Consider the following 15209-nt stretch of genomic DNA (forward strand, 5'->3'; position numbering starts at 1 on the left):
AATCATGCACTAATCTTTTTAGAAGTAGTGAAGGACAAATTATCAGTGACCATGCAGCAATAAAAGCAGGATGGAAAAACTATTTCGAGTTTAGAGGGTCTGCTAACAGAGCAAGTACAAAGAAACACAGCCCATGCAGTACATACAGGATTTCGAGATATATCAGAAGCGGAGTTATGGATTAACATACCCACCCACAAGACAAGAAGCAATGGATATCATTAAAGCACTGAAGAATAATAAAGACCTAGGTATTGACATATCACCTTAAATTGTTAAAATTGGAGAACACACTCTGATAGATAAGCTCTGATTGCTTAAGCTAATAACAGACGTGTGGAACGCAGAAAAAATTCCAGGATATTGGAAAAAAGCAACTATATGTCCAATCCACAAGAAGGAAGATAAACTCAGCTACAAAAACTATAAAGCCGTATTCTTACTCAGTGTGAGTTATAAGGTGTACTCAGGTGAAGGTGCACTTCACAGTGCAAATCATAGGAGAATACCAGGGCGGATTCAGACCAGGACGGTCTACTATTGGCCAGCTACTCAATTTAAAACAAATATTAGCTAAAGCCTGAGAACAAAGCCTGGGACACGACATACAGGGTGGTGCATTAGTGCGACATAATCCAATACTCGTTTGTCGTAAGAGATACGAAAAAAAGTTATTTAGGTAAAAGTTGGGGCACACATAGTACCATGATTTAAAAATATTTTCAAATATACAGGAGCGTGCATATTGACAGAATGACACAAACTTATGTTTTTTTAAATGGAACACCCTGTATATTCTTACCTTTTTGGATTTTCCTCAATGTTTCCTTTCTTAAAATATATGGTTTTGTAATATTATACGAGGTAGTTTAAAAATTAATTACGTTTTTTTGTTAATTTCGTAGCAACATCTACACCCTGTAAAATTGTAGTGATTTGACATCAAATTTTCTATTTATATTCAAACGATTTTTAATATAGTCTAACATTAACAGTACTTAGTAACTTATCATTAACAGTATAGCGAAATGTTTAATTTTAGTATACAGGGTGGGTCGAAACTCGGAATGAGTATTTTCTGAGTTTTCTTAAATGGAACACCCTGTATTTTAGTATTGTAATAAAATGATATTTTATTGTACTTTTTTATTTCTTAAGCATTCCCTATACCTAAGTGCTTTAATTTATAATTTATTTGTGATTATTTAACCCAAACATTAATTGCAACAGAAATTACGTGAAATTTTACTAGGTGGCCGTGAAAACATCCAATCAAAAATACTTTTTCGAAAAAAAAAATACATAATAATCTAGCCTGATCCTTAATTTATTAATATTGGATGAGATATCCAAATACATTCGTAGTTAAGGTTGTTGGTGCTTAAAATATTAATCAAACATACAAAATTCTCTCTAGTTGGCTATGACACAAAAATTGCTTAAACATTTGACATTATACTATTTATATAGTTCCAGTTGATTTGTTACCATTACTAATATTAATTTTTCTAATGAGGAACTGATTAAAATAGCTTTGTGGTAGGAGGGTATAACAAAAATGAGCTACTTGCAGTAAAAATTTATCATCAGCAATTCCCTGATAGACGACAACCAAAAAGAGAAACTTTTGAAAGTATACTAAAACGATTTCGACGGACTAGATACTTAGATTGTAAGAACGGTTGTACTAATATGCAGATCCTGAGTGACACTAAGGATTACATTTAATTCCTGTTTTCTTCACTTACAATAGTTTTTGTTCGGTCAGGTTTATCATAATCTAAGTGTCCAGTCCGTTGAAACCGTTCTAGTATATTTTTAAACGTTTCTCTTCTTAGTTGTCGTCTATCAGGGAATTTCTGATGAAAAATTCTTAATGCTAGTAGCACATTTTTGTTATACTCCATTAGCACAAAAATCTTACCAGTTCCTCATTAGAACAATTCATATTAGTAATGGTAACAAAGCAACTGGAACTATAAAAATAGTATAATGTCAACTGTTTAAGGAAATTTAGTGTCATAGCCGACTAGGTAGAATATTGTATGTTTTTATTAATATTTTGCGCACCAACAATCTTAACTACGAATTTATTTAGATATCTCACCCAATATTAATAAATTAAGGATCAGGCTAGATGATGATGTATTTTTTTTTCGAAAAATTATTTTTGATTGAATATTTTCACGTCCACCTAATAAAATTTCACGTAATTTTTCTTGCAATTAATGTTTGACTTAAAGAATCACGAATAACTTACAAATTAAAGCACTTAGGTATAGGAAATGCTTAAGAAATAAAAAAGTACCATAAAATATCATTTCATTACAATACTAAAATACAGGGAGTTCCATTTAAGAAAACTGAAAATACTCATTCCGAGTTTCGACCAACCCTGTATACTAAAATTTAACATTTCGCTATACTGTTAATGTTTAACAATAGTAGACTATATTAAAAATCGTTTGAACATAAAATAAAAATTTGATGTCAAATCACTACAGTTCTACAGGGTGTAAATACTACTACGAAATTAACAAAAAAACGTAATTATCTTTTAAACTACCTCGTATAATATTACAAAACCATATATTTTAAGAATGGAAATATTGAGGAGAATCCAAAAATGTAAAAATATACAGGGTGTTACATTTAAAAAAACAAAAGTTTGTGCCAACCTGTCAATACGCACGCCTTTGTATATTTGAAAATATTTTTATGGTCCCAGCAATGCCCCAACTTTTACCTAAATAACTTTTTTTCGTATCTCTTACGACAAACGAGTAATTGGACTTTGTCATACTAATGTCCCACCCTGTATGTATCCACCAAATCTTTGTAGATTTTCGACAAGCCTATGATAACATAAACAGAGATAAAATTTACTTAATTATGCAAGAATTTGGTATACCAAGAAAATTGGTAGAATTACTTCAAGACATCATGACTCACACAGAAGCGCAAGTACGAGTTCAAAATCAATTGAAAGATCCCTTCCAGTTAACAAAAGGGTTAAAACATGGAGATGGGCTGGTTCCGACTCTGTTTAATATGTGTATTGAATGTGATAAGAAAAATGTCTGTAAACCCAAAAAAATTATTGTTTAGTCTAAGCAGATTGTAATGTACGCAGACGATGTAAACTTGATGAGACTAACAGCCAAACATATCACACAACTTTATGTGGAGCTTGATGAAAATTCGAAAGAAATAGAGCTAGCCGTCAACGTAGATAAAATTCAAGTCCTAATATGAGTAAGGTAAGAACGAAACTTGCAGAATTTGAAAATATAAAACGCTAATATAGAAGTACATAGTAAAACTGCTCACATACAGATACCTACTTGAGGACTGCAGTGAGTAGGAGGAAATACTGAAACGGATAATGCTTGCTAACAAAGCATACTTGGATAATGACAGAACAGGTAGAAGAACGCTTAGCGGAACTATGGTGGGACGTCGGCCAGTAGGAAGATCAAGGAAGAGATGGATAGACGAAGTGAGAACCGATGCTAAAGAGACATTGACGATGGATAACTGGAGGAGAGCAGCCAGGGACAGAGATACTTGGAGGCGGATGCTAGGGGAGGCCAGGGCCTGACTTGGGCTCTAGCCTGTAGCGCCATGGGAGAGAGAGATCATCGTTATCACTTTTTTAGCATCGTATATTATGTGTAAATTAATTAAATATCTTTATACTTTTTTAAACTCCTTAACTTATTTTTATTAGGTCGACACCAAATGTCCGGAATTCTACTCCACCTACAAATCTTGCGAGTCCAGTCTTCTTCTAAATTTCGAAGTTTTGAATATAATACTTCACCAAGAAGGTCTCCTGTCCCTGATGAAATTCGGAAACGAGATCCAGGAGCGGATAGCTGAAGCTACCGAAGTCAAAACGTCCCAGGACAGAATTGCCACCATACACTCGCCTGGATTAGCGCCAGGATTAGCGACTGGACTTTCTACACTTGCTTCGATAGCCGAAGAGTTCACCGAAGAACTGCCGAAGGAAATTAAAAGTAAGTTTTGTAAATGAGCATCAATGATTACACTTTGGGAGTAATGAGAAATCCCAGATATAAACAATAAATCTGAAACTTCTCGTGGAACCACTTTCTGGTAACATCCTTAGTCTGTACCTTTTACAATTTATAAAGCAAGGAGACGACGAATAAAGAAGACGCAAGGGACTCTACAATATGCAATCAAATTCCGTCTATTCGTCTAGGAAAAAATTCCAACGAAAGTTGATTCCGTCTACTCAAAATATGAGTAAAATGAAATATTAAAAAATAAAATAAAAATAGAAATGTATACTATTTTTATTCAAATGCAATGCGAAGGCAAAACAATCTTAATTTTCACTTAGAATACGGAGCGCAGTCCTGCTGATCTATACTAGAAGTGACCAACTATGAAAGCTTATCCCCACATTGCAACTGACGTGTATGGATTAGGTGACTAGCGTCATCTGGCAATTGAAAGGTAAAGTTTTCAATCCTAATAGCAATATTAATAATATTGGAAAATATTACTAGAAGATTTTTAAATTGAAAACTTATTGGTCCATTTCCCTGGTGACACCTCCAAGGCTTCTACAATATGCAAGCCAGGTGGATGCTGCAGTGAAGACAAAAGGGAAGGAATTCTACACTATGCAATTCACAAGCCCCGTCTGCGGCTTGGTAAAGTTCCAACGGAAAATGGACCTAGTTACTCTATAGGAGTAATACTATTATAAAAAATGTATACCATTTTTATTCAGTTGCAATGCGAAGGCACAACAATCTTATTTTTCACTCGCATTGCAACTGATTAAAAATGGTATACATTTTTATTTTTATTTTATATTAGTATTACTCCTATAGAGTAACTAGGTCCATTTTTCGTTGGAACTTTACCAAGCTGCAGACGGGGGTTATGAATTGCATAGTGTAGAATTCCTTCCCTTTTGTCTTCACTGCAGCATCCATCTGGCTTGCATATTGTAGAAGCCTTGGAGGCGTCACCAGGGAAATGGACCAATAAGTTTTCAATTTAAAAATCTTTTAGTAATATTTTTAATATTTTGATGAGTCACACACACTTAAGATACTTTTACGTATTATACAAAACCGATTATTCCTTCTGTGCGAAACTAGAATGGGTAATAAGCAATTTGGATTTAGAAATGGTCTAGGAACTAGAGAAGCACTATTTTGTATGCGCGTTCTATTACAAAAAAGTTGTGAATTCCGAAAGAACGTTTATGTTTGTTTCATCGACTTCGAGGAGGCATTCGACCGAGTACACCATTATACACTTTTCGATTGCCTGCAGGCAGCACCCGAAGGGAACCATTCTCGTTGGAACTTTACCGCGCTGAGCAGATGGGACGTGAATTGTAAATTGTAGAATTCCCTCATCTTCCTTAGTCTCAGCATCCGTATGGCTTGCAAATTGTAGAAGCCTCGGAGGTGTAACCAGAGAAGGTTCCCATTGTTTTCATTCTGGTGGGATGTAGAATAGCATTATGTTGTTTTATATGCCATTAGAGTGAAAACTTAGTCTTTTTGCTAGCAGTTGCCGCTAGGGCATCTATGCCATTTCGTTCGTTGCAATCCGGGACTGCACGCTGGGGTTTGTTTTGGTTGGATCGGGGAGAGCAGCATATGTGCCTCCTGATGAGAGACTAATAAGTTTCGAAACCGGTAGGGGTGCTTGCCGCACTCTCTGATTGGACTAGAATATGGTTCGGCTGTGTTTTCGTTTTGAAACGAAATTGAAAATGGTTATTCATTTTTGATTTAGATTTACTCTGTGTGGAGTATGAAGGGAACCATTCTCGTTGGAACTTTACCGCGCTGAGCAGATGGGACGTGAATTGTAAATTGTAGAATTCCCTCATCTTCCTTAGTCTCAGCATCCGTATGGCTTGCAAATTGTAGAAGCCTCGGAGGTGTAACCAGAGAAGGTTCCCATTGTTTTCATTCTGGTGGGATATAGAATAGCATTATGTTGTTTTATATGCCATTAGAGTGAAAACTTAGTCTTTTTGCTAGCAGTTGCCGCTAGGGCATCTATGCCATTTCGTTCGTTGTAATCCGGGACTGCACGATGGGGTTTGTTTTGGTTGGATCGAGGAGAGCAGCATATGTGCATCCTGATGAGAGACTAATAAGTTTCGAAACCGGTAGGGGTGCTTGCCGCACTCTCTGATTGGACTAGAATATGGTTCGGCTGTGTTTTCGTTTTGAAACGAAATTGAAAATGGTTATTCATTTTTGTATATGACAAACTTTAAATAGTTACAAACAAACATCAAGTGTATTAATATAATCATTGAGAATGTTTATATATTTATAATCATTTGACTCTGAAGTTGCAAACAGGAAGTCTTCAGGGCTACCATTGTAGGATCTTGAGGGACACTTTTCAATAATGTGGTCAATGGTTTGGTTCTCCCCACAGTCACCTTGAGGAGACGGGTTCTTTCCCCATTTATGTAGCATGTATGCACATCTGTCATGTCTGGTTCGGATCCTATTTAGAGTGGACCATGTTTTACGTGGAAGAGCAAAACCTGGTGGCTTGTGGGTAATGCAGGGCATGTTATTTTGCCATGCGTTCCATTCTTGGGACCATGCATTCATGATGTTGAACTCCTCATGTATCATTCTTGCCGTTTTTAATGGTGGTTTTCTAGAGCGGAGACGGGTATTTCGTGCATCCTCGGTATCTTGGTGGATCGGCAGATTTATATTGTTCATGATCTCTTTGTATTCACGTGTAAGTGCGTCCACTCGTCGTAAATGTGGAGGTGGGATGTGACTTAATACTGGAAGCCATTGGGTGGGAGTTGATTTAATTGTACCAGCTATCATCCTCATAGTGCTGTGCAGCTGAGTGTCGACCTTTTTTACGTGCTGTGTAGCCAAACTGGAGCACAATATTCAGCGGTCGAGAAAACAAGGTCTAAGGCAGTAGCGCGGAGAGTGGAAGCCGATGCTCCCCAGGTGGTACCGCAGATCTTCTGTATGATGTTATTTCTTATAGTCAACTTTTGGGCAGTTTTTGTTAGATGCTCTTTAAATGATAGCGTTCTGTCTAGTGTTGCGCCCAGGTACTTAGGTGTTTTGTTGTGGGTAAGTGTGGTATTTTCAAACCGTATGTTGAGTTACTTTCCAGCAAGTTTATTGTTCAGGTGAAAGCAACTAACTTCTGTTTTGGATGCATTTAGTTGAAGTCGCCACTTGCGAAAATATTTGCCCAATATACAGGGTGGGGCATTAGTATGACAAAGTCCAATTACTCGTTTGTCGTAAGAGATACGAAAAAAAGTTAAAAATATTTTCAAATATACAGTGGCGTGCGTATTGACAGGGTGACACAAATTTGTGTTTTTTTAATGGAACACCCTGTATATTTTTACATTTTTGGATTCTCCTCGATGTTTCCATTCTTAAAATATATGGTTTTGTAATATTATACGAGGTAGTTTAAAAGATAATTACGTTTTTTTGTTAATTTACACCCGGTAGAATTGTAGTGATTTGACATCAAATTTTTATTTTACGTTCAAACGATTTTTAATATAGTCTACTATTGTTAAACATTAACAGTGTAGCGAAATGTTAAATTTTAGTATACAGGGTTGGTCGAAACTCGGAATGAGTAATTTCTTAGTTTTCTTAAATGGAACACCCTGTATTTTAGTATTGTAATGAAATGATATTTTATGGTACTTTTTTATTTCGTAAGCATTCCCTATACCTAAGTGCTTTAATTTGTAAGTTATTCGTGATTCTTTAAGCCAAACCTTAATTGCAAGAAAAATTACGTGAAATTTTATTAGGTGGCCGTGAAAATATTCAATCAAAAATAATTTTTCGAAAAAAAAATACATCATAATCTGGCCTTATCCTTGATTTATTAATATTGGATTAGATATCTAAAGGTTTGTTCCAACACGACCGAGAACCGTCACGAAACGGTAACGCTCCTGCGCAGTAAACAAAATCCGTTCCAACAAAAATATGATCGTCCTCGGATCGTCCTTCCCACTGTTCCAACAAGAATTGTGATCTTTTAGTGACGGTTTCGTGATGACTATTTCAGTAATTGGGCAATAGGGTTTTTGATTGATTGTCATTTGTTTCGAGCTTCTGTCATGTGTCACATAATATTAATATATCTACGGCATACGTCTTTGGTTTTTATCATTCGATTACCGTCATCGGACGATAACTGGGCGATACGGTTACGAACATGCGCACAACAAGCGGTACAAGTAGTTTCGTGACGGTTTCTGGACCGTCCAAAAGTTCTTGTTGGAACAAACCTTAAATAAATTAGTAGTTAAGATTGTTGGTGCGCAAAATATTAATAAAACCATACAATATTCTACCTAGTCGGCTATGACACTAAATTTCCTTAAAAATTTGATATTATACTATTTTTATAGTTCCAGTTGCTTTGTTACCATTACTAATATGAATTTTTCTAACGAGGAACTGATTAATAAGATTTTTGTGCTAGTGGAGTATAACAAAAATGTGCTAGCAATAAGAATTTTTCATCAGAATTTCCCTAATAGACGACACCTAAGAAAAGAAACGTTTAAAAATATACTAGAACGGTTTCAACGGACTGGACACTTAGATTATGATAAATCTGATCGAACAAAAACTATTGTAAGTGAAGAAAAGAGGAATTAAATGTAATCCTTAGTGTCACTGAGGATCTGCATATTAGTACGTACAACCGTTCTTACAATCTAAGTATCTAGTCTGTTGAAACCGTTTTAGTATACTTTCAAAAGATTCTCTTTTTGGTTGTCGTCTATAAGGGAATTGCTGATGATAAATTTTTATTGCAAGTAGCTCATTTTTGTTATACTCTCCTAGCACAAAGCCATTTTAATTAGTTCCTCATTAGAAAAATTAATATTAGTAATGGTAACATATCAACTGGAACTAAGTATAATGTCAAATGTTTAAGCAAATTTTGTGTCATAGCCAACTAGGGAGAATTTTGTATGTTTGATTAATATTTTAAGCACCAACAACCTTAAGAGGATCGGTACGTATTTTCGGCTGCAATGCTATTCAAATGGGGATTCATTTTTTTCGAATCCTGAGAAAACTAATAAGTATTTTTGAAAAATTTAAACGCAGAATGAAAGATTACGTTATTAGCGAGGGCCGAAAGTCCCTGAGAACTTCTATAATGTTTATTTTAATAAGTTACAGGGGTGAAAAACTAAGAGAAAATTTAGTGTGATTTTTAATTTTAAATATATCTTTCAAAATAAACTTTTTATTTATTCTAAGGGACTTTCGGCCCTCGGTAATAATTTAGTCTTTCATTCTGCGTTTAAATTTTTCAAAAATATTTATTGGTTTTTTCAGGATTCGAAAAAAATGAACACAATGCCGTGGTAATATTTTCCAAATTTATCTTTGTCTTACAACGCACTCAGCCGAATATAATATTGTCAGCATATATTGTCAGTCAGACACTGACAATCAGTGACAATTTTAAATATTTGACATTGCATCGGGAATATGTTGAGTTATTGATTAAATATTATTGATATATAGTGTATTTGATAAATAATTGATTTAAGACGTGAACTTAATAAAAAGTTATTTATTGTGTATTATTTGTGGAAGATCCAAGCAGAGAATACATCAGGATAATATATTCTAAGTATTTTGTTGTTAAAGATGTTCAAAATTGTAAGCGTTCCATAACAATATATTATTAAAAAATCACTTTAACACTTTTCCTCTTTTCTCGATTGAGTATTATTAGTCTTTGTTGTACAAATAAATTATTACAATCACTGAATACATAGTTAGTGAAAAAATTATCACATTTATTAGTTGAATTAATAATTTGCAATTATAAAAATAACAGTTATCCAAGAACATTCAAAACCCATCTCTTTAAATTAATGATGACATTTTCAAGTAGAATGACATAGTAATGTTTACATATCCATACCAGTGTGAATTTTACTACACGTAATTTGCCGTGTAAAGACAGAAAAAGTAGGGATACACGTAAAATATTTGCGAATTATGTACCCATAGCCTTAACTACGAATGTATTTGGATATCTCATCCAACAGTAATAAATTAAGGACCAGACTAGATTATTATGTATTTTTTTTCGAAAAATTTTTTTTGATTGGATATTTTCACGGCCTCCTAATAAAATTTCACGTAATTTTTGTTGCAATTAATGTTTGGCTTTAAGAATCACGAATAACTTACAAATTAAAGCACTTAGGTATAGGGAATGATTAAGAAATAAAAAAGTACCATAAAATATCATTTCATTATAATACTAAAATACAGGGTGTTCCATTTAAGAAAACTCAGAAAATACTCATTCCGAGTTTCGACCCACCCTGTATACTAAAATTAAACATTTCGCTATACTGTTAATGATTAACAGTAGTAGACTATATTTGATGTCAAATCACTACAATTCTACAGGGTGTAGATGTTGCTACGAAATTACCAAAAAATCGTAATTATCTTTTAAACTACCTCGTATAATATTAGAAAACCATATATTTTAAGAATGGAAACATGGAGGAGAATCCGAAAATGTAAAAATATACAGGGTGTTCCATTTAAAAAAACATAAGTTTGTGTCACTCTCTCAATACGCACGCCCCTGTATATTTGAAAATATTTTTAAATTATGGTCCTATCAGTGCCCCAATTTTTACCTAAATAACTTTTTTTCGTATCTCTTACGACAAACGAGTAATTGGACTTTGTCACACTAATGCCCCACCCTGTTTCTAGTGTTCTGCATCGTGTAGTGAGGGTCAAGTCATCCGCGTATCCGAACTTTCTTGATTGTGTTTCCGGCATATCTGCTAAGTATAAGCTAAATAGTAGTGGAGAGAGCACTGACCCCTGTGGTAGGCCATTCTTGAGTTTCTTTGGTGGGCTGACATCTATGCCCATCACTACCTGAAACATTCGGTCGTTGAGCATGCTATCTATTAGGCGTGGTATTGGTTTACAGGGGATTGCACGGAGAGTTTTGTATATGAGGCACTAGCTCCATACTGTATCGTAAGCTGCCGAGAGATCAATAAATGCCGCTGAAGTTTTAAGTCTTCTTTGGAATCCCGCTTCGATGTAGGTGGTGAGTGACATTACCTGGTCCGCGCAGCTTCGTTCTGGTCGAAAACCTGCTTGTTCGACTGGGATCACCTGGAATAGTTCTGTGCTGATTCTATTATATATAAGCCTCTCTAATAGTCTGTAGATGGCAGAGAGAAGCACAATTGGTCTGTAGTTTTTTAGGTTGTCGGCGGGTTTGCCTGGCTTTAGTATGGCGGTTATCTTAGAGCGCTTTAGTTCTTGTGGAATATTTCCAGTTTCCATGATGTCTGTGAAAAATCGAGCCAGCCAAACTTTTGTATACTTGCCACAATTTATTAGGAATTCAGGGTGAATATTATCAAATCCTGGTGCTTTTGCTGGCTTAACGTCTTTAAGAGCCTCTGATATATCTTCGCTGGTGAAGGGGAGGGAATGCTCCGTTTCTGTGGCTACATGTTTTAAAGTTTTAAGTTCTCTTTATACGTAGATGGTGTGTGCTTTATCCTCTGGTGCCCTGGATGTTTTTACTATATGTGATGCTACGGTCTCTGGCTTTACGGCTGTCTCTCGGCATTTCGTACGGACACCACCCCCTAATTTTCTTAATAATGACCATTCTTGTCTCCTTGATTTCTGGAAGTTTAGACTTTCTACTGTTTCGGTCCACTTTTGGCTTCTAGCGGCGTCTAGGCTGTAAAGTAGTTCATCCGCTATTTCTTGGTCGCTAGTTTCAAGAAAGCTCTAATATAATTCCTCGCTATTTTCTGACCAGCCAGGGATATATTCTTTGCGATAGCCTCTTGGTATGTGTTTTTTGGCTGCACTTAGCACGGCACCAACAAATCTGTGGTAGTTTTTGATATTAGGTGTAATCCACCCTAGGCATTTATCCAGATCCGCAGAGAAGTCAATCCAGTTGGCCTTTTTAAAATTCCATCTTGGACGTGGGATAGAACTAATTAAAGGGATTTGCGTCCCTACTTCTATTATTACTGGTCGATGTTGGCTGTGTGGGAAATTAGTTAGAACTCTTCGTGAAGCCCCTAGAAGTAAGTCTTTGTTGTCGGTCGAAACGAAGCATAGGTCGGGGTTGTATTCCCGCTTCCATGCCGCGGATCTGAAGGTTGGTCGATCTTTGGCATCAAACAAAAGGTACAGGCGTTCGTCTTCTGTCCATTTTATTAAAGCATTCCCATTCGCATCACTATTTTTTGTACTTCCACTGTTCATGATGGCTATTGTAATCTCCAACGTATACAGCAGGGTGAGGATGTACTTCAATTGCTTGGGCTGGCCAAGACGTAGCAGGTGGCTTATAAATGTTGGACGCGGTAATGCTTGCGATTTTTGTGACCACATTATAAATACAGTCATCATTGGAAGTAGAGATTAGCGAAGCATTTTCAATATCTTCTTTGATATGTGGCTGTGCCGTATGTTCGGTGGTAAGTTGCGCCTAATAGTTCATAGCCCGGTATTTTGCCCCTTTTTTGTAGTTGCTCCTCTGTTTCGCAGTGGGTTTTCTGTATAGCAACTAAGTCAATGTTGTCCTCTTTTAATAGTTTTGATAGAAACTGGCTTTTAGCATAGTTTATGCCTTCTATGTTTATATGGTAAATTCGAACTATAGGTCCGATTGGTCTGGTTGTGCGGTCCTCACAAGGGCCGTTTATTTTGTTTATCATCTTTCGTTGGAAGTATTGTTTGGTCAGGAGATCCTAAGGATTGTCTGACTGCCAGTATGTGCTAGTTCAGCGGTTCTCAATATGTGGTACATGTACCACTGGTGGTACATTTCATTTTTTGAGGTGGTACACAAAACGCAAAAACAGCCAAAATCAGCACCACTATTATAGTTAATTAGATCACCTAGTTATATATGTATTTCAGTTAGGTGGTACCAAAAATAATAAAAAGTATTTGGTGGTACATGACACAAAAAGATTGAGAACCGCTGTGCTAGTTCATTTAGCATTGCCCAGGCTGCACGTGTAGTATTCTACTACGGACGCGAACTAGCTCTACACCCCAATATTAGCCCAATCTTACTAATGTTGCTATTAGTATTGAAAACTTTACCTTTCTTATTAAAAAACAGCTTATGTTTCAATTCGGTTCAGAGGTGATGCACCATTCCGATACGTACGTTTCTGTCTCTCCAGACGTCTTCAGTGGTGCTACATGAACACCTCTGAATCGAAACGAAACCAAGCTGCCTATGTAAGCAGAATTATGAAAATAATTCTGCGTATCGAACACTCGGTAGCGACACTGTTAAAGAGAAATAAGAAGTCCCAGATCTAAACAATAAATCTGAAACTTCTCGTGGAACCACTTTCCGGTAACATCCTTAATCTCTGCCTTTTATAATTTCTAAGAAAGGAGACGACGAATAAAGAAGACGAAAGGGACTCTACAATATTCAGTCACATTACGTCGATTCGTCTAGGAAAAAATTCCAAAGAAGACGAATGGATAGACAGAAAACGATGGCGTTCGAAATGCGAGAAGCAGCCGAGATTGTAGAAATCTCGCTTATAGATAGATAAATAGAACAAGAAATAATATAATACGGCTGAAAAGACTTAACCTCATAAGGAAATCAAAATAAAACGACCACTTGAACTAAAATGAGAATTTTTGGAGCTAGGTACTGTATAATTCTATTAATGCGCAGGTCAGTCCAAATGGTAATAAGTTTTGATCGGGTACTTAAATGACGATTACGAAACAAATGAGTTGGAACGACAAAGGGACGGTACGATGAACGGTCCATTTTCAGTTGGAACGCATTTTATCTATTGCGCAGAAGCGTTACCGTAGATTGTACGGTTTTTCGACGAGTTGAAACAGACCTTAGATTATACTTATACCTATGTATTTACTTTATGATTGCGAATCTTTGATCGTTCGAACAGTATTGTGGTAGTCGTCTTCTGTCAGCTTCTTCAGGACTCATGTCACATTAACTTTCACAGCTTCAACGAATTTAATTCTTATGCATTCCAATAGTATGTTGCAGATTTTATGCAGTTGTTTTCTTTTTTTAGAGCGCTCGAAACGCAAGAAGGTAACCGTTCAGACTATTAAGTTCAAGATTAGCGCCGCCTTGAAGGAAGTTTCACTTAAAATCGCTACAGACGCCACAGATGTATCTCGAATGGCTATCAGTGGTGCCAACGCAACTGTTATAGTAAAGGACACTTATACACAAGTAAATGCCACTCTCAGCGACATGACTGTTATGGATTTGAACAAACGAAGTGTGCACGAACTGGTAAGTATTAACAGAATTATATATTGTTATAGGTTCACCCAGTTATGTATATTTTGTATTATATCATATTTTTTAAAAATATTCCTAAAGGAAGAAACGTATAAGCAATTCTGCTTGTTTACTGGCGGATTGATACATCTATGGAAGGTTGTCACTCCATCTGTAACCCGGTCGGCCTATATTTCTACCGATTGGTGATTTATCTCTTGCCATTTGGACCACACGTGTCTCTCCCATTCTGGTTATGTATTTATTCCATTATTTTTTCTATTTAGTGCTCATTCGTTTATACACTGTACGTTACATTCTCTTTTAATGTCTTCACTTCTCTTTCGATCTCTCAGCTTATTTCCTGTAATTCTTCTCAGTACTCTCATCCCTGCCATTTCCAGTAGTCTTTGTGTTGTGGATATATCGGGTCTTGTTTCTAATGCATATGTCAATATTGGTGTTACACTAGCTTTATAAATTCTTGACTTCATCTCAGTGTTAGTATGCCGGTTTCGCTATGTAGTGTCATTATGACATCCTGCCAGTATATTTGCTTTTTGTACTTGATTTCTCACTTCTTTGTCCAGATATCAGCAGCTGGACAGTGTAATTCCAAGGTATTTTATTTCCATTACTTGTTCATTATTGGACCATCAATTTCTATTTTATATTTGATTCGTTCTTTGCAGATTACTATTGTTTTAGTTTTCTGAGATTATCATTCCTATTGAATTCGTTTGCTCTTATGTTAAATCTGTAGGCTAATCTTTGCAGACTATTTTTTTACTTCTTTATTTTTCATTCTGTATCCTCTTCATTTGTTGACG

The 15209-nt window shown here is 35.9% G+C and overlaps 1 protein-coding gene across 3 annotated transcripts in view; it reads left to right on the forward strand.

Annotated features, from left to right (window-relative positions):
* LOC114329087 (intermembrane lipid transfer protein Vps13) overlaps window positions 1-15209 on the forward strand; it is a 176803-nt gene that overhangs the window by 83756 nt on the left and 77838 nt on the right. For all 3 annotated transcript variants that reach the window (XM_028278099.2, XM_028278098.2, XM_050648580.1), the window contains exons 14-15: window positions 3731-4022; window positions 14165-14391. In XM_028278099.2, coding sequence (XP_028133900.2) covers window positions 3731-4022; window positions 14165-14391 — 519 coding nt within the window. The remainder of the gene's footprint in view (window positions 1-3730; window positions 4023-14164; window positions 14392-15209) is intronic.

This window comes from Diabrotica virgifera, chromosome 1, assembly GCF_917563875.1.
Source record: "Diabrotica virgifera virgifera chromosome 1, PGI_DIABVI_V3a".
Taxonomy (NCBI): domain Eukaryota; kingdom Metazoa; phylum Arthropoda; class Insecta; order Coleoptera; family Chrysomelidae; genus Diabrotica; species Diabrotica virgifera.